The sequence below is a fragment of the Lynx rufus genome, unplaced genomic scaffold, assembly GCF_022079265.1.
Source record: "Lynx rufus isolate CCGP_SWC_20201006 ecotype Redwood Valley unplaced genomic scaffold, mLynRuf1.p SCAF_2, whole genome shotgun sequence".
Classification (NCBI taxonomy): domain Eukaryota; kingdom Metazoa; phylum Chordata; class Mammalia; order Carnivora; family Felidae; genus Lynx; species Lynx rufus.
Genome location: NW_025814834.1, coordinates 207,356,352 through 207,377,149, shown reverse-complemented (window position 1 = coordinate 207,377,149; position 20,798 = coordinate 207,356,352). Strand labels below are relative to the sequence as shown.

The following is a 20,798-nucleotide window of genomic DNA, read 5'->3' as shown; positions in this document are numbered from 1 at the left end:
AAAACACAAACTCTGTGAATTACAAATTTAAACAAATTAATGTATCTGCACAAATGTCTCAATGATCAGTGTAGATGTTTTTATGTGGCAACTTTTTAGAACTGAATTACTACCAAAATTCTGCCAGAATTTTACATTAAATGTTTAAATTAGGATATTATATTATTTTTCTCTAGAGGTTTACAGAAACCTGAATTCTCTTATGTTTCAAACTCTAAATTAAAAAAATAGAGTTTAATGTGGGGGCACCTGAGTGGCTCACTCAGTTAAGCATCCGACTTCCAGCTCAAGTCATGGTCCCACAATTCATGGGTTCAAGTCCTGCATGGGCTCCGCGCTGACAGTGCAGAGCCTGCTTGGGATCCTCTCTCCCTCTCTGCCCTGCCTACCCCCAACTTGCACTTTCTAACTCAAAAAACAAAAACTTAAAAGAAATGCGTATCGATCACCTCACACCCATTAAGGATGGCTAAAAACAAAACAAACAAAAAACGGGCACCTAGGTAGCTCAGTCAATTAAGCGTCAGACTCTTGGTTTCAGCTCAGGTCATGATCTCCCAGTTTTGTGAGTTTGAGCCCCGCATTGGGCTTTGCGCAGGGATTCTCTCCCTTCTTGGGATTCTCTCTCTCTCCCTATCTACCCCTTCGCCACTAGTCTGTCTCTCAAAATAAATAAGTGAAAAACTTAAACGAACAAACACACACAGGTTGGCGACGATATGGAGAAATTAGAAATTCTGTATACTGTCGGTAGGAAAGTAATGATATGGTCACTGTGGAAAACAGTATGGCAGTTCCTCAAAAAAACTAAAAACTAGAATCATCATTTCATCTAGCAGTTTTACTTCTGGGTATATACCCCCAAAGAACTGAAGGCAGGGTTTCAAAGAAATATTAGTACATCAGTGTTCACAGCAGCATTATTCACAAGAGCCAAAACGTGAAACCCCAAGCGTTCATTAACAGAAGGATGAATTAACAAAATGGACTACATACAGCAAAAGAGTACTATTCAGCCTAAAAGAGGAGGGAAAGTCTAACATGCAACAATAAGGATAAACTTCAAGGACACTGTGCTAAATGAAATAAGCCAGTCACAAAAAGATAAAGACTGCGTGACTCCACTTACATGAGGTACTTACAGCCAAAATCATACAGACAGAAAGCAGAAAGGTGGTGGCCAAGGGGGAAAGGGATTTCCTATTTAATGGGTACAGAGCTGCAATTTTACAAGATGAAGAGTTCTGGAAATACATGGTGCTCATGGTAGCACATCATGAATGTATTTTATATCACTGAACTGTACACTTAAAAATGGTTAAGATGGTAAATTTTGTTTATCTGTATTTTAACACGATTTAAAAAAAAAAACATTAAAATTAAAAAAATAGTGAGAGCTAGGGCGCCTGGGTGACCCAGTTCATTAAGCATCTGACTTCAGGTCAGGTCACGATCTTGTGGTTCATGGGATTGGGCTCTGTGCTGATAGCTTGGAGCCTGATTTGGATTCTGTGTCTTCCTCTCTCTCTGCCCCTCCCCTACTCATGCTTTGTCTCTCTCAAAAATAAACATTAAAAAAAAAAATTTTATTTTTAACAATGAAAGCTGAGAGGACATTGAGTTTAATGCTGAATGTTCTAACAGCTGACGCAGTGAAAGAATTATTCTACCAAGGTCTTGTAAGAGTTAACACGTAGGTTTTTTTTTTGTTTTTGTTTTTGTTTTCAGAAAGAAACTACAATGGAGATATGAAAAAGAAAATATAACAAGACAAAAAATAAAGCCCAAGGGCATCTGGGTGGCTCAGCTAGTTAAGCATCCATCTGACTCTTGATTTTGGCTCAGGGCATCATCTCACAGTTCATGGAGTATGAACCCCTTGTCAGGCTCTGTGCTGACAGGGTGGAGTCTGCTTGGGATTCTCTCTCTCTGCCTCTCCCCGGGCCATGCTCTCTCTCCCTCTCAAACTAAATAAACTTTAAAAAATAAAATAAAATACAAATAAATAAAACCCACAAAAAAAGGTTTTATCCTTAGCTCAGCTAAATGTTATCCTTCTTGAATATTTACTTTCACCTTTCTCATGAAAAAGGGGCTAAGGGAATAACACAGACATCTGTGCTTTGAAGTACAGGCCAACGGCTCATACCTGATGTCCACTCTAAGTTTAGGGTAATACTGAGACACATATTTCCTGATGAGACTGTAGGAAGCTTCTTTAGGTTCACAAAGGCGAGTAAAGGCCAACGGGAGGATATCCTCCAATTTTACTTGTGGTTCTGGATCCACTGCGGAGCTTCTATTCTGAAATATATTACCAAAAATTATCATCATTAAAGAATATAGAGTTTTCTGTTCAAATGCTTCTGTATTCAACTCAAGGGCTTTCCTGAATTGATTGATAATTTAACTTGTGCTAAACTATCACTTTTTTCCACGTTCAAACAAATATACTACGGGGCACGATGGCACTTGTGTGGCAACTCTTTTGAGTTATGAAATTCAGATTGAGAGTTAAAAATATGTATAAAAATGAGGGGCACCTGGGTAGCTCAGTCAGTTGAGTGTCCAACTTTGGCTCAGGTCATGATCTCACAGTCGGGGGGTTCAAGCCCCGTGTAGGGCTCTGCACTGACAGCTCAGGGCCTGGAGCCTGCTTCAGATTCTGTGTCTCCCTCTCTCTCTGTCCCTCCCCCACTCACACTCTCTCTCTGGCTCTTGAAAATAAATAAATGTTAAAAAAAAAAAAAAGTATAAAAATGAAAAGGAATGGTAGACTTTATTTAAAAGTCTTAGTTTATTCTTACCCTTCAATAACAAAGAATAAAGACCATGCAGCACCAAAAAGCACTGCACAGAAGTTCATTTCAAAAGTGTTTCAAAGTTGTAGAAAAAATGTACAAAAACTTTCAGAGTTGCAAAAACACAGCTGTAGAGGAACAGTCACGATTTCAGTTACTGACATGGGGAAAATACTGAATGTTTCACTTTATTATTAATATTTTATAATTATTATTTATTATTTATTTATATATTTTTATATTAGTTATATTTAGTAGTATTTCACTTTATTATAGAAAGTATTATACTTTCCACAAATGAAATTATGTGTCTTAAGGAGAAGTGTTAACATTTACAAAAAAAAAAAAAAAAAAAAGAAAAAGAAAAAGAAAAAGAAAAAGAAAAAGAAAAAGAAAAAGAAAAAAAAGAAAAAGGAAAAGGAAAAGAAAAAGAAAAGAAAAAAAAAGAAAAAGAAAAACTGGCTCTGAATATAGTTTTGGGGTCTATTATTGGGTAAAGATGCACGCATATATGTCCCTTTTCGTTTAACAGATTGGTTTCACTAAAAGAAGTATAATTCATAGAGTTGCCAATAATTCAACATATGGCAGTTAAGTGCATGGGCTCGGCGGTTGGGGCGGGGGGGGGGGGGGGGGGAGACGACTGCTTGGATTTACACTGTTTTCTACTCACCAGCTGGGCGATAATGAGCAAATTACTTACAACCTCTTCAGGCCTTAATAGTAAGGCTACACTTTACATAGTGCCTGGCACACAGTGAACACTCAATAAATGTCATTTTAGGAGATGTAGTTTTAGAGTGCTCAAACTGTGGTTTAGACTTCTTACCTTTCTGTTTCTGGATTTCTGAGGTGTTTTTCTTGATTTTTGGACCACAATAAAACTCCCAGAAGCACCTTTTCCTTTTACCTATGGTAAATTAATTTTAGTTGCGATAACCAATATTTTTATTTTAAATTATCCTGGTATTAATATTTATAACTTTATATGAGACTAAGCAAAGTACAGGGCATGACGATACAAGAACTAATGTAAAATGTTCAACTCTTCAGAGAAAAAAGAACAATGGATGAATCAAAAGACTTGGGACTGAATCCCATTTATGGTACCATCTAGCCATTCAATATTGGACAACCCCATGAAGCCTCTGAGCTTTTGTTCCCTCGTCTACGAACCTGGGGAAGAATGCTATTGTGACACCAGGTTAACAGTATATAAGCTATCCACCCCGCATGAAAGAAGGTATAATCTCTTGGGGAAAATGAGAAAATCTCTATCTTGAAAGGAAGACTGCTCCCTGGCAAAAGTTTATGGACCGCTGATCTCAAACTATAGTGCTTCCCAGACCACCCATGAGCCATTATTACTGCACCTGTGACGGTTATCTAACTCACAGCCACTGCATATGATGGTATGTGTAAGTCTTACCACGTGTTTCCACAGTTTACAAAGCACTTTCACAGAACTTTAAAGCTGATTCACACTAACCAGAGTCCTCCACACCTTAGCTTTATTTTATGCTATCTTGAACATAGCAATCAAGCTGAAATACTTTCAGCCTGTAAAGTGTTGTTTAAGCATCAAAATGAGGTTCAGCCTATGAGGCAAGAATAGGTCATAAACTATATCTCGTAAAGAAAAACACGAAGCCAGCTCATCAATTATGCTGACATACACTATGATTGAGGACAGATCTTTGGCTCTAATTACACTGGTTAGATAATACCTTTCAGTCAGAGACCATTACAAAGGCCATATAAACATCAGTTATACAACATTTTGAGAAAACTATAACGTAAGCTCCACGGCAGAAATCTGCTTTACTCACTGATGGGCCCCCAAGCACCTGGCACACAGGAACAATTTGTATTTGTGGAGTGAAGTACTTGTTGGAAGTTCCTAAGCAGAATTTAAATGCCTGAATGGCACAGAATTCTGTGTTCATCAGATTGTGCAGAAAGGTATGGAAGAAAGGCAACGGGACTCTCAGAATGCAGTGAACTAGGTCCTTTGAACTATTTTTGCCACTACCATGGCATTGTGGTAATTACTTCATCCCTCTGAACCTTTGAAGAAAATTTAGGTAAGATACACTCCATTCCAACTTAAAATTTCTATGTTTCTAAGCAATGTTTTGATGTACTAGGCAAAATAACGTAGATTTATGCCCGAAATCAATACTGGTTTTAGTACTAGTCTCAATTTACTCAGGCTTCTCTAATGCTCCTAACAAGCTTCCATAATTTTAGACACTGTTAAGATGAACCTATTTACAAACTTATAATGGTAACAAGTCTAGTCATAAGGTAGGCTTTAAAACTAACAAATGCAAGACGAGGGCAATTCTTTTTTGCTGCTGCAATAAAAGAATTCCTTAACCCCACCTCTCATCTTCAGTACATGATCTCAAGCACAAGGGGCCCCCAAAGAAAATCCAATTAGAAGTACAAGCAGCACTAGAAAACAATTATGCTATCATATTGCTTCTGCTCTCCAGAACAGTTAACTTATCAAAGGTAACTGGCACCAGTGATCTGAAACCTCGTCTCAAATAATAAAACTAGGCCATGCTTAAACATTTCATCATCATGTTAATTTATATTTAAAAAAAAAAAAAAAAAAAGACAAAAAGCCTAAATGTTATTGTGGACTTACAGCTATTACATGTTGAAATGATCTTATCCTCAACAATTGTTTAATACCTGTTTGATGACACCTCTATTTAATTCTCTTTTTAGTGCTTGTTTAAGGAGGTAGCCCCTTCTCTCCAGCTCCAGAGAAGGGTACTTATGGATAATGTATTTCCGAATAGCAACCACTGATGCACCACTCTTCTGGAAGCATGCCTAGAAAACAGATTTACCGAAACACGCATATTACTTTACACTAGCTGTTTTCATTAGACAGAGAATCTGACACATGTTTTCAAAATAAACTATTTTGGAGATGAACTTGATAATGAATGATAAAAATGGCATGTAAGAATGAGTAGTATTTCAGGTAACTTCAGTTCATCATGGCTGTGGAGAAATACAGAATTACAATATTTTTGCAACAATTTTACTTTAGTTCAAACCAGGCAAAGAGAAGACACAACATGTGAAGAACAACATTCTGTGTGTCAAGGAAGAACCTCTTTCCATTTTAATTCTATTTTGTATTTAGAAGACAGATCTTTAGCATTAAAATGAAAAAAAAAAATAGAACATTTCTATTACTTGCAGGATTACAGATCTGGCTCATTTTATGGAATGAGCTTTAGCACACCAGGACCAATGTTTCTCTCTAGGCTTTATGCAAATGTCAGCAGAGAAGATAAACAAAGATAATCTGAATAAATGGCATAAAACTGGTTTCATAAATGGCAAAATCTTAAGGAGAGTTTTGGGTAACAATGAGGACATTCAATTGCAATTTAAACTGCTCTCTTCCATTTCCATCCAATTTAACTATATTCTATTTGATTAATGCCCAAAGAAGACTCAAGTAGGTCATTAAGTCATGAAGGTGGCAAATTTTTTTCAAGTGCTTTACATTTTGAAGCATACATAAGCAGCATCTGTTATTTACCTAATGGGCTAGTTCACCAATTCTGTGTTGTCTTTCTCTATAAACTGAATGGAGAACTTACTCATTCTCATTGGATAAAACACTTGGTTGAATTTTATTTTATATACTTTGACAATAAAGAAAAAAATTCACAGGCCGATGGAGCAGAAAAGACTACAGAACATAAAACCACTGATGTTTACTCCTGATCTTAAAATACGAAGAAAATCAAACGGAAAAGAACCCTCTAATGCTAAAACAATTCCATGCTCCACCAAACTGACAATGAGATGGAAGCAGACATCAGGACTCCTGTTTGATTCACAAAATGGTTCTGGTAGTCTGAAATCATGATTTGTTACACTGCATGGAACACACACCCACCCACCCCTCATTTGTACAAATATGCACAATCAGATTCAAACTATTCTTTAGACCTAATTTATACTGTTCTAATTTTTGTTTCACTATTTAAAATTTTAGTCCTTCTCCAACCTCACTGTGACCCTGCTTCTCTAAACTTAGGCTGAGTGGTCATGAAGTGAAAACCTTGATGAAAAGCTATACAAAGAAATGAGATCTCACCATAGTCAAGCTATCTAGACCAAGAAAGTTTCAAGGAGTTGAGAGCACTCTTAAAAGAATACAGGGAGAAAAAAAAAAAAACAAAGAATGCAGGGAGAGGTCTAAAGACAAACTCTTTTCCAGTTTATATGTCAGTGCTGTCTTCTCAAATTCTGAGAATGACCACTAGGCTGCCCCTTCCTATGTATACCATCCTTGATTAAATTGGTTTTTATCCCCCTTTCCCCAACTCTGACTCAGATCCTAGCAACAAGGTCCCTAAAATGAGGGTGTCTTTGGCTCCTATCTTAGCTTCTCTTATCTCAACATGTGAATCAACATGGCAAAAGTAACCAGAAAAACTTACACAAAAAAGGCAAGGTCAGATTAGAAGATAACCTTAAAAATCAAGGGGCCTGCGTGGCTCAGTAGGTTGAGCGTTGATTTTGGCTCAGGTCATGGTCTCATGGTTTGTGGGATCAAGCCACGCGATGGGCTCTGCGCTGAGAGTATGGACACTGCTTGGGATTTTCCCTCTCCCACCCTCTCTGCTCCTCCCCCACTTGTATGCGCGTGCGTGCACAAGTTGGGGAGGGGCAGAGAGGAAAGACAGAATCCCAAGCAGGGATGCGGGGCTCCAACTCATAAACCGTGAGATCATGACTTGAGCCAAAGTCAAGAGTCAAGATGTTTAACTGCACCACCTAGGTGTCCTAAAATAAACAGACCCCCCCCCCCAAAAAAAAGATGCCCTTAAAAATTAAAATTAAGAAACCTACATGAAGACCCTTAAGCTAATAGAAGTCAATGAATTATAGAAAAGTCATAAAGGAGGAGAATTTTTGGTGATGAAACAAAGTAGTAAGGTTTCTAAGAAGGTTTCTTATAGCTCAGGTAGGAAAGCTAACCACTACCAGTATTAGACACTCAAATTTGAAAAATGAACCTAAAGACAGTAAATCTTTTTTGGGGCGCCTGGGTGGCTCAGTCATTAAACGTCCAACTTCGGCTCAGGTCATGATCTCATGGTTTGTGAGTTTGAGCCCCATGTCAGGTTCTGTGCTGATAGCTAGGAGCCTGGAGCTTGCTTAGGATTTGGTGTCTCCCTCTCTCTCTGGCCCTCCCCTGCTTGCACTCTCTCTGTCAAAAATAAATAAACGTTTAAAAAAAAATTTTTTTTAAGATAGTGTATCTTTTTAAGATAAAATCCTCTATGCTATTCCGTTACTCTCAGTCACAATCAGACTTTCATAAAGGCAAAGATGACCCTGTTTTATTCTCTGTTATATCCCTAGCAGGATTATCTGACACAGAGAAGTTTTAGTTAGTCCTTAAATGTTTGTTGAATAAATTAACAGGTTCAGCCTTCAAAGAAATACTATACTTAACCAATAAAATGAGTGTAAAAAAAAAAAAATCTAAAATTAAAAATACTTGCTATAGTAAATTTGAATTTAAAAAATTAACAGTGCTCACCAAATGTGATTTTCTTAAAAAACAAAAAAACAAAAACAAAAACAAAAAAACACATGAACTTCACAATGGCTTTCTTCTACTTCAGTATCTTTTAGGAAACAGCAAGATTTCTGATGTCTGGACAGGAATATGCCATTTTCAAATAACCAAAAGACAAACAGAATAAATCTAAGATGAACTGCTTGTAATAAAAACTTGCCTTAATGGCCTCAGTTAGGATTGCATCCATCTTGGGACGTGGGGAGGAAGCCATCGGTGTTTGTTTCTGGGCCCTGGCTAGCTGGCTGGCAGAAAGGGTAGCCCAGGAAGGTATTGTTTTTTTCACTTTCTTCTCCTTTTCTTTAGACTGATCTTTCTCACTTTAAAACAAAGAATTGTTATTATGCAAGGTAAACTCTCCAGAAAGAGGTATAAAGTCAGAAAGAAGAATAGACAAGAGAGGGATAAAAATTAATGTTTTAATTTACTTCCACACTAAAGTGATATATAAAATAAGCAAAGTTTGACAAAATAAAACCTTTTTTAAAAATTGGATACTGTAAATGAACCAAAAAGGTGTTTTCTCTTAGGTACAGGGGAGAGAAGTCATATAAATTAGCACTGGTATGAAGGACCAGCACATGAAAGAAATGAGAATTTTAAAATGTATTCTAATAACTACAACAGGTGTAACTTAGCACAGTGAAAAGAACTCAAGCTCTGAAGTCAGAAGACCTGGGTTTGAGTTTTTGCTCTAACATTTCCTAGCTATAAGACTTTAGCCAACTGACCTGAATCTCAGCTTCCTCAGCTGTAAAATAGTAATATAAAACATCTTATAAGGTTGTTGCAAGAATTATGAGATTATGTTCATAAAAACAATTTTGTGAGCCATAAAGCATTATACAAATGTATTCTAAATAATCATAACAGTACCCCATGCAACTAAAATATAGGGTAGCTGCTAAAAATTCCACAGAACTTAAACCTATAAAGCTGGGATAAAGGATTCCTTGAGGATTACACCTAGAAGGTATAGTTATTACTGAGTTACTCTTTTATTTTAAATGTAATTCCTAACTGTTCTGACCAATTATGAGAAGAATGCAACCAGTTATCCTGCAAAAACAACAAACAAAAAAACCCTCTTCAAATTAACAAAGAATTTCCACCACACTGTACAGATTATCAGTAGCAAATTTTGCTTTCAGATTCTCAAAGTCACCGTCCAAATGTACACATTTTTAGGTGACTCTGGCAATGGCTGATACAGATTAATGTTTTCTAACATAAACATATAAAAACAACTCGCAAAGGTATAGGTAGGAATAAAATGGTCAAGTGTTTCCCAGGTCAGATTTTTAGAGTCATGTTTCATTTCTTATTGAAATTATGTCAATGATTAAAATATGAGACACTCCCATAATGAATCCTAAGTACACAAAAAAAAGTTTCAAAGACAAAAGCAATGAATTTTGGGTTATTCAAACCACTGTTATAAGAGCTACAAGCTCTAATAGGCCATAGAACTATATAATAAACCTATTTCAAACAGTAATTCTAAAAAGTAAATCCAAGTAAGTAGCAAACATCTAGCATAAACCAGTGATACAATCCTTTAAAACAATCTGATCTACAGTCCTTTTACACAGTCTTCAATTTTAAATAGCAAGAAGGCATAACTCCTTACTCCTTTTTGGTTTCCTCAGAAGACTTGTTCTCTTCCTTCTCTTCGTTCTCAGGTTCTCCCTTTGGCTGCTCTGTCTCACTAGATGTAGCAGGTGGAGTTTCATTCTCTTGTTCTTCTACAGTGGAGACAGATTCCTCTGAACTTATATCTGGTTCTAAAAAATCAGGTGTGCAGAATGGCATCAAATAGATAGATTAGAGCCTGAGTCAATAAAAGGGTAAAAGGCTATATTATTAAACAGAGAAGCCAAATGTTCCAATTGACAGACTTTAAAACGAATAAGTGTCTATCAGTTGCAGTGTTCTTTCCTTCCTTATGTAGCTCTAACTGCCTGTTCAAAGGTTGTTTATCCAGACCACTATGTGAAAAGGAGATGGACCAGGGAATTACACAGAAAGAGAAACTCATTTTACCCTGAATCAAACCTCTTGCCTGTTCTCCTCTGCAATATTAATGAGATTCATAATTAAGACATTAGCTATTTCATAATTTAACAGATGAATCTTAGTAAGGGAATAAGTAATAGAAAGTTAACACCTATTTTCCAAGTGAAAAGACTGGGGCAAGAGCAGAAACGTGAGGGGGGAATACTGAGGTCTGCAGTGGCTTGTTTGTGTCTTTTCTCAGCAAGCCTCTTTGAGCAGTACTACAAAATACAGAGCCCCAGATATGGTTAAATAGGGACTTCAAAGAAAGGACTCTCCAATGGCAAAACACAGGCAAAAAATAAAAGTATATGCTTGAAGAGTCTGGTCATTTAAATTATGTGAACGAATTATTATCATAATGATGAAAAATCCTAAAGAACAAAAAAATGCCGGGGCGCCTGGGTGGCTCAGTGGGTTAAGCATCTGACTTTGGCTCAGGTCATGATCTTGTAGTTCATGGGTTTGAGCCCTGTGCTGTCAGCACAGAGCCCCCTCAGGATCCTCTGTCTCCCTCTCTGTCCCTTTCCTGCTAGCATGTGCAAGCAATCTCTCTCTCTCTCAAAAATAAACATTTTTTTTTTAAAAAAAGAACAAAACCATGCCACTTACTTCTTATAACCAAACTACATATATACAATTCTAAAGGAATTTCTAATTTTCAACAAATTAAAATTCTAAACCCTGAATTTCAGGACAGTCAACTGTCATTTGTTGATCTCATCCTGGATTATGCTCTTCAATGAGACATGCACAGATTTGAAAATCCTCCCATATGTTTAGCCAAAATTGAGGTTTTAGAGTCAAACATACCTGGATTCAAAAGTTCAGTCCTTATAATTTTCTAGCTTCGTATCTTATGGCAAGTTCTTTGACGTCTCCAAGCCTTAGTAATCTTACCTCACAGAGTTATCATGGGGATTCTATAAAATGCTTTAGGGAATGAATACCTGTACTTGTACCATGTGGGTGACTCCCATCCTCCTTCAGCCTCTCCTGCTGCTTCTAGAACTATTTTGCAAAATATTAAAGCTAGAACTTCATTCTAACAATGGCATCAGGTAATTCAGATAATTTTTTAAATCACATATGTATCTTTTACTGCCCCTTGGCCCACTAATTTGACTTAATTGGCTTCATGGGTAAGGACTTTCTATTAGTCATTATGTTTATTTATACATGGTCTTATTCTAAAAAGGATGAAAAGAACCACTTACTGGGTTTTCCTCTAAGAGTAGAATTATAAATTCAATTTCATATTATTTTCTCTTCTCAAGAATAATTGCTTAATAGTTGATGGATTAATAAATGTACAGTCACTCAACAGGCACTGAGTATGTAGTATGTACAAGACACTGCTTCCAACTCATTAAACTATTGTGTCTGTCTCCAAAATGCAAGTATGTACTTTTAGTGGGAAAAGATAAAACACAGAACTCGTCAAGCAACTTACGGATCCCTTCTGAATTCTTGGCTGACTTTTCCAATACCTGAACTCTCTGGCTTGTATTCTGAAAACTGAGGTCATTAATGATTTAGTGGCTTTACCTGTTAATCAAATGTGGTTTAAGGCAGGCCATCAAGTGGCTTAACTCAGTGCCGGACAAAATAACCAAACTTCAACTCACCAGCACCTCTCATTTTGTAATTTTATTTGGGAGAAAAGAGAGAGAATGTGTGAGCAGGGGAAGAGCGGCAGAGGGAGAGAGAGAATCTTAAGGCAGGCTCCATGCTCCGCACAGAGGCCAATTCAGGGCTTGATCCCATGATCCTGGAATCATGACCTGGGCCTAAAACAAGAGTTGGAGCGCAACCAAGTGAACCACCCGGGCGCCTCCCTCTCATTTTTTTTAATATGCTGATTCCCATGTCTCCTAAATAAGCAATTATACCCAAATTGCTTACAGTATTCATCTGAGTATTTTGAGACAAAGTCCAGGTTCCACTGGAAAAAAGTATATTCCTGCCGCACCAAGGAATAAAGGCAACAAGAGTGCCTTATTCCTAACCGGTGCTGGTAAACAGATATTTAGTTCTAATAGCCACGACAGGATGGTGCTCATCCCTGGCAAGCCTGAGATAAAAAGCGAGGGAGAAAAAGAGAAAAGGAAAAGAAAGAAAAAAGTCACAAGAAGAAAATGAAAAACAAGGAAAAGGAAAGAGGTGATTAAAGATGCCATAAAGGAGCACGATTACCCAGGTTGATGGTTTTACATTTCTCTTGACTCATTATGTTTCTACCTATGTCCAGCCAATCTTCTCTCCACCAATACCAAATATAAACCAATGCTCTGATTGCCCCTTTGCTCCCTTAAGGCCTTGTGATAATTTCTGAGGGATCTTGAACTGTCCGTCTAGAAGTCCCAAGTCCCCCGTTCGTCCACAGCCTTCATCCCCAAGACACCGTATGCCCAGAAGCTACTCTTCAACTGTTCCTGTTCTCGCCAACCATTTTCTGTTTTTCATTCCAAGAACATGAAGTTTACACCTTCTAAAAATCTTTAGAGACAAGATGAAATTCTTCCTTTGCTCACTTTGGTCTGGAAATGATGTATCAATAGGTACAACTTCTCTCTTTCAGTGTTTCCCCAAAACAATTAAGTTCAAAGGAATTCACAGGATACTCTGAATTGGAGTAGAAACTTCTGCCATTTCAAATTGTCTCCTGCTTTACTTTACCTGGCTTTTCTTCCTCCCCTTCAGCAAGCTTGCTTTTGGGAGGAGTTTCTCGTGTAGAATTCACAGTTCGACGAATCGGCATGGTGCTATCTTCCACCTTCTGAGAAAAGAGACAGCCATAATCACACATGCATGAGAAAAATTTTCTTTTTCTCTTTTTCTCAAGAACCTAACTGGGTGTCAGAAGATGTAGGAGAATTCTTCAAGTCGACTCCAGGATCTGATGCAAATTATTTTTAACAAGTTTTTTTGAAGTGAACCATGGTGTTTAAGAAGTACTTTTCAAAGTATTTTATTTTAGCTAGAATTTCAAATGGAAACTGGTAATATACTTGATTTGGAATAAATTTAAAAGGTTGGAGTTTTCTGAGGAATTTGAGGGGAAAGGGAAGATGAAAAGAATTTTTTATCTCTTTGATTTTTTCAGATTCACAACCCAGACTCCCCAAAGGAAAGGAAAGGAAAGGAACATGTACCAAGAAAGACCCAGCAGGGTCTGAAGTCAGGGACTGATCCAAGAGTGAGCTTCAAGAATGTGTCAGCCCCTACCTCACCTAACTTGTCCGCGTGGATCAGCTGAGCTCCTACTATAAGTGGGAGTGCCTTAGGATGGACGAGTTCACCTTGAGACGTATCAGTCGCCATTTAAAATAATTTCTAGGCCCGAGTACAGGTTACACTCTGAAGCCTCTGCTGTTAACCACAAGGATTTTTCCTAATGGTTTCAGTGTGGTGAAGAGTCAACCTAAAGCACAGAAAAGACCTGGTGTGAAGATTAACAGAAACAAAACTAAACTAAATGTCTAAATTTAATACACATCCAAAGGGGAAAAATTAACTGTAAAACTTATAGTTAACTGACAGATGACTCGGTCAGTTATCATTAAGAAAGATAAAATCACTATCAAAATATACACCAGATTAAAGCAGCCACTAAGACAAACGCACAAGCCACAGCAGCTGTTGCACCTTCCACATGAACAAAGGCAACAAGGACAAGAAAGCTCATAAGGAACCTAATCCCATTCCCCTCCTGCTACCATTAGGAACTTAGAGAGGACAGAATAAGCAGACTAAGGAATAGTTTAGTCAAATGTTTCCTCAAAGATAAATGACTAAAGAGAGAAGGGTTTTGTTGTTATTGTTCTCAAAAGGATCAGGAAAATTAACTGTAACTTTAACTTCATCTCCTTTAGATAAAAGTAATACAAGGGCAAAAATACTCCTGAAGAACGTGATACTCTAACAGCCTCCAGATCCAGAGAGGCAAATTCAGACCATCACCTAGGAGAACAGAAGTATGCTTCCAAGACCTTATTTGTTATTTTTAAAGTAAGCAAAACTAGCACAGAAGAAAGAACATAATTAAATATTCAAAGATAAAACCCATGTAGTCACTCAAATTTGCCTGGTCATTAATACTCTCTGTCCTCAAAAAAAAAAAAAAAAATCTCATCTGGGACTCAGTGACATTTTATAACAAAAATCTCTCCAAAATATAAGAAAATGATCATTTAGGTGCTTAGACCTTTGGGCTAACGAACATTAACAAAGAATTAGAGAACAGTAGATCAGTCATTCAACCCCTGCTTGAAGCTCTAACCCTGTCTAGGAATTTAAGTTTTCAATTTGTCAGGTAATAGTCCCAAGCTACAATAACTGGGATAAATTAAAAGAAACAAACAAACAAAAAACCCCAAACATAAAGAATGCTTTCACATTTACAGGGAAAATCTTTTTATGGGAACACCAAGAGCAATGCCAGACTTGTGAATGGTCAATCAGCTGCAAACAAATGCAGTTGAAAGAATTCAAGATACACTGAAACTTACTATCGAGAGTCAATTAGCAATATCCATGAATATTTTTAAAATTATCAACTGTTATAAAAACTGCTTAAAATGCTCATATGGCAATTCACTTTGAAGAACTATAAAATACAGAAATAAAAAACTGTTTTCTCATCTGTGAAAAGAGGGCCACACTGGCCTTCAGGACACTCATAAGAAACCCCAAAGTCTTGTGAAACCTAAATGTCTATCTTGGAATAATCTGAATACATACACCTGCTCATTCATGCAACTAGCACTTACATGGTAATATATTTTCCTTGACAATAAAAAACCTAAGCAAATGTGCTGCTGTCTTTACATGTGAACCCTACACAGAAGGAAACTATCATGATCAAGTTATCCTTGGTAAAGTGATATTGCTAATGAATTCATCTTTCCTAACCCACGATAATACTAGGTAGGGTGAAAATGCTACTGTCAAGTCAATAAAACCTTCAGGAATCTCTGCTCATAGAGTATCTTGAAAACAATTTTTTCCCTGTAAACACAATTACTGAAAAAAGTGTCAAAGCCTTTCCAGTCAACTATATTCACTAATTACTCAAAATTAAAACAAACGGCGAAAAGGGGAGGAGGCGCACAGAGGAAGCTATCACTAATGCCAAGGTGATGAAACTAAAATTGGGGCAACAAGCGCATGGTCCATAAAGACACTGGACACCACTAACCTAAGGACAAAATGAGTTTAAATTAGGCCAGATAAGACGTATGCCCAGGTTGGAATTTAAAAGAATAAATAAGTAAGTTGGTTTGCCAATGTTCCTGGCTGCATCCACCAAAAATATAAATCCTGACACCCTCCTGCTTAAAAACTCCCTATCACCACCCCCATTATTTTACTAGTCCCACCTCCCACTCTATCACTCTACTCTCTTGACTCCAAACACAAAACTTCTTTTGGCCCTGGCACTGTGCTCTGCTCACCCCTCCCTGCCTCAGTGTTTGCACGTGCTGTTCTCTTAAACTAGAACACTTTTTTCCTAGACACCTCAATCACCTTACTGCTCACTGTCACCCCTTCAGAAAGACCTCCCTCCCAACCTTCTCATGCTTCAGGTTTCTTCAGCACTTAACACCAACTGAAATTCAAAATACGTATTTACTTGTTTATCATGTATCTCTTCCAAATGCAATGTAAGCACTATAAGGGCTAGGACTTTAATTCACCAATGTAGTCCCAGCACCCAGAACAGTGTCCAAAACATAATGAGTGTTGGATAAGTATTGGGGAAAAAAATTAAATGAACAATACTGTGTGATTAAGGACCTATTACTATATTCAGTGCATGTGAAGAACACTTCAAAAATAAATCCAGTTACTTGGGATACATATTAAGAAGTCTGTCTTGGGGCACCTGGGTGGTTCAGTTGGTTAGGCATCCGCTTTTGGCTCAAGTCATGATCTCACAATTCGTGGGTTCGAGCCCCGCATCAGGCTCTGCGCTGACAGCTCAGAGCCTAGAACCTGCTTCAGATTGTGTGTGTGTCTCTCTCTCTCAAAAATAAACAAACATTAAACAAACAAGTCTGTCTGAGGGGCACCTGATCGGCTCAGTCTGTAGAACATGCAAATCTTGATCTTGGGGTCCTCAGTTCGAGCTCCACGTTGGGTGTAGTTTACTTAAAAAAAAAAAAAAAGTCTGCCTTAGCTCTGAATTTCCTTGGTAAAAGGTCATGGAACTTAAAGCTGCAGCCTCTAATACTTTAATAGGTTGGCTAATGAATTATTTAATATGTTCAATGTTCATTACACAGCTAACAAAACTATATGGATGGTTCATTCACACTACCTCACCATCACCATGTACCTAATAACTTTCTGAATCAGACTTTTAGGCTACCATGCTTATTCTCCAACAGAGATATTAGCTAGGTGGTTCACCGCTGGATACTTGGTGCCTAAGAACACACCAGGCATAGAATAGGTGCTCGATAAATATCTGTTAAATCAAAGGATGAACAGACGAAAAAGTTTCCCACCTAGGTTATGTGTGCCAAAAACAAATAATCTGATTTTACTTGTGATTTATGTGGTCCGTCTGTGGTCTTCAATTTAGGTTTTATTTTTTTAAATGTTGGATTGACTATAAAAAGAACTACTTTTGTAAAAGGAAATTCTAAACTGTTTTTAATTTAACGCAAGCAATAAAGGTGATAAAATCAGAATTTCAGAGTTTTTATTTATTTTCTTTACATTAAGACAAGGCAAGGGGTGCCTGGGTGGTTCAGTCGGTTGAGCTCAGGTCAAGACCTCACGGTTTATTCATGGGTTGGAATCCTGCATGGGGCTCCCAGCTATCAGGGTAGCTTTGGGTCTTCTGTGCCCCTCCCCCACTTGTGCAAGCACATTGCCTCTCTCTCAAAAAAAAAATTGAAAAAAAAGAGAAAGCAATAGAAAAATAAGTAGGAACTTATTGTATCTCAGTTTATCGATATCCTTGAAAATATGCTTTTTGGAGAGTACCTGGGTGGTTCAGTTAGTTATGCGTCCTACTCTGGATTTCAGCTGCTTGGGAATTTTCTCTCTCTGCCTCTATCCGCCCCCAGCCCTCCGCTGAAGATTGTGTGCGCGCTCTCTCAAAATAATAATCTTAAAATGAAAATATGCATTTTAGGGAAAGTAGTATTATTTCATGTTTTACCAAAAAATGTGTGCAATATGTTATAAAATCACTAGTTTTGCACAGACTATATTAAACTGTTCCCAGTCTAAAGTCTTTAACTGTCCTCAGACTACAGTAATGTCACAAGAAGCATGCTGGTAATTAACTGACAACTTTTTTTTTTTTCCCACTTTCACATTTCAATAAATCTGTTATGTACCTAACAAATCTGTCTTGGGCACAGAAGCTATGGCCACTACAGGACCCACCTTGAAAGATAGATAATCACAACCTAAACGGCTTAACACTTAAGATTTTCATCTATGAACAGTTTAGGATACTTCCTCCAACTTTCTGCCCTCAATCGTCCAAGTAAGCTTAAAAACGAAGCCAAATCAAAAATCATAAAAAACCTTTAAAATGTTACTCCTACTTTGAAACACGTTAAACTTTTTAGAGGAGCAATAAAAACTTAAAAGAGCTCACAGTGGCTTTATGCCCATGCCAAATTAGACAAAATTAAAAGCATCTTCCAAAGTAAAACCAGACACGTCTAATTTCACTCTTAAGACACGACAGCTTGTCCATCAAGTCCCAAGCGAATTCCTAGAGATATTTCTAATTGTATTCTCACTTTTCGATGTAATGTAAAGTCAGGAACAATAATAAACAACGTAATTTGTATGCTGAAGGGGCAGTTAAGTTCACCTTGTCCAGTCCTCTGTGCAGGAGAGAATACTCCCCCCAAAGGGTTAAGTGACTCGTCCTCGGTCACAGACAGTGGCAAGTCGGTATCAAAATTCAGATCTGAGGCTCTCACTTCAGCACTCCTGCCTCCACCTCTGGACAAACGCTCATATTCACGAGTTTGACTTTATTAACGAAAGCCACACCGTCTAAGGTGCGGCGAGTAACAAGCTCTGGGAATGCCAGACGGGAAAACGAAAGCTCAGGCCCGCGTCGCAGCAGCAGCAGCAGCAGCAGCAGCAGCAGCAGCAGCACGGAAACGCCCGCCCAGACCGCCGAGAGGAACACGGAGAACAGCGCAGCCGAGACAAAGAGGCAGGGAGCGGCCGGTGCGGGGCCCGAGCAGAGGCGGGGGGAGCGAGGGACCAAGATGAAGGCAGCGCGGCAGAGGACGGAAGGGCTCAGCGGCGGCGGACACCGAGGAGCTGCGGCGCGGGCTACGCGCGGCCGGCGGCTCGAGACGCGGGGCTCGCGCTCGAAAATGCACGCGGCCGAGGCCAACGCCACGCCAGGGGCAGGGGCCACCCCCGCGACGCTAGAATCGGCGGACCGCGAGCACCAGCGCTCCGCGCACTCACCACTGGGAGCTCCGTAATGGCGGCGGCGGGGGCGGAGAAGCCGGGGGGCGGGCCCGCCGCAGCCAGTCACCGCCGCCGGCATCTTTCGAACCCGCTCCGAAAACCGCTGAGGGAATGGGGGGGGAGGGGGAGACGGGAAGGCGGGGACGACGGCGAGGTCCGCCACGGGCCTCGGGAGCATGCGCAAGGCCTCAGCCAATCGGAGCGCAGCGGGAGGACGCTGGCGCAGGCGCGCTGGGACGCAGGGCCCTGGACCTGGGAAGAGCTACCCCTCCTCCCCCCTAGTCCAAACAAAACAAGGGCGGGAGCGCGCGCGCCAGTGGGCCCCGGAGGAGGCGTCAACGAGAGGGGCAGGGGGCTAGGTCGCAGGAGAGAGGGGAGAGGGCAGGGAGGGCGGAGCGGCCGGGAGAGGCAGACAAAAAGCGCCACCTCCGGGGACCCGAGCGCCCCGCCCCCTCCACTCTGGGAGCGGCGTCGGCGCCCCGGGCGAGCGGCCTCGACCACTCGCCTTCGGGGTCCATCGAGCCCGCGTCCACTCCCCGCCCGCCTGTTCCGACCTGCATTACCTCTGCGCTCCCCCCTTCCTGGCGCCTGCGTTCAGCACGGCCTCTCGGCGCCGCTCCCGCTGCCGCTCCTCGTCTCCGCCGCCGCTGTCCTCCAGGCCCAGCCGCCGAGCTCTGCCGCCCCGCCCCCCTGCCCGCGGCCCCGCGCGCGCACGCGCACGCGCACTCCCGCGCCGGCCCCGCCCCCGCGCGCGCCCGCGCCCCCAGCCCACGGGAGCTGAGGGAGTGCGCGCGGCGTGCCTCCCTGGCCGGGCGCGCGAGAACGCGAGAGGGCGCTCCGGGACGGGAGGACGCCGGGGAGGGTGCTGTGTGTCCGCCCACGCTTCCGCCGGGCACTGCCTGGTGGTTCCCGTTAGCTTGGGTTCGCTTTCGTTTTCCTCGGAAGAGCACTCTTTTCACTGCCTGCCCTTTCGCTACTCTCTGGTTCGGTCCCTGGTCTTTAGCGGGTCTCCTCCTTGGAGATCCGTCTACCTTTAGTCGGGTTGGCATCTGCCGCTGTCACTTTAGCCACAGCGCGAGAACTACCCTTCTCTGAAGACTGTGGACAGAACTGGACAACCGGATAGCGGAAAATCCGGTACCTCACATTCGTTCCTATTAAGTATGCAGACATTACAGGGCTGAGTAGTGACTCAGGAAAAGAACTGGAAAAGTTGCTTTTCTCGTCTGCGAATCGGTCTTCCTTGGCCTCTACATAGGAAAGAAGAGTTCTCAAAAAGTAAACCCTGGGATCAGAAAAGAGGGAATTCCCTTGAATTGTCATATTGCTTGGGTATCAGCGTACTTAGGCAATGTACATACTGTTGAAAAATGTAACTTTTCAAAGTCGGTGTTTTGTGGTGGGGTAGAGGTGGGGCGGGTAACGAATATAGGAAAATAATAAAACACTAAAATTACCCCGAGGCTCACAGCAATGTGGCCAATATTCAAATGCTAATCATTCTAAAAATTTATTATGAAACCATTTAAGTACGCTAGCCCAGTCCTCAGGCCGTGTAATCAGCATTTTAACTATCTACCAGCTTTCCCAGTGGTAGCCATCCACTCACTCCATCCGTTGCAAAATGAGCTGTATCAAATTGAACAGCCACCATCAGACTCCTTACTAATGGTATTACCAGTGCTCTGTTGTTGCATTCAACCTGTTCACAAGGGGTTTCAGTTATTTTGTGCCATCCCTGTGTCCTGCTCAATTCCTCTGTTCTTATCAACATTCCTATCCTTTGTCTCCCCCTTTAAAGACGCTATTCTATTTCTATGTGTTCATAAAACATCTTACCTTTGTTCTTT

At 40.2% G+C, this 20,798-nt stretch overlaps 1 protein-coding gene across 3 annotated transcripts in view; it reads right to left on the bottom strand.

The window, feature by feature from the left end:
• Positions 1–19,625, bottom strand: part of HP1BP3 (heterochromatin protein 1 binding protein 3) — a 39,015-nt gene extending 19,390 nt beyond the window's left edge. Inside the window, exons 1-8 of one of the 3 annotated variants that reach the window (XM_047082735.1) lie at positions 19,512–19,625; positions 13,714–13,909; positions 13,165–13,264; positions 10,061–10,214; positions 8,591–8,750; positions 5,505–5,648; positions 3,631–3,711; positions 2,150–2,304 (exon numbers count right to left, since the gene is read on the bottom strand). In XM_047082735.1, coding sequence (XP_046938691.1) covers positions 2,150–2,304; positions 3,631–3,711; positions 5,505–5,648; positions 8,591–8,750; positions 10,061–10,214; positions 13,165–13,264; positions 13,714–13,809 — 890 coding nt within the window. In that variant the 5' untranslated portion in view covers positions 13,810–13,909; positions 19,512–19,625. Of the gene's footprint in view, positions 1–2,149; positions 2,305–3,630; positions 3,712–5,504; positions 5,649–8,590; positions 8,751–10,060; positions 10,215–13,164; positions 13,265–13,713; positions 13,910–19,511 lie in introns of those variants that run through there. The other 2 variants (XM_047082733.1, XM_047082734.1) reach the window with 2 other exon arrangements.
• Between the last annotated feature and the right edge of the window lie 1,173 nt (positions 19,626–20,798).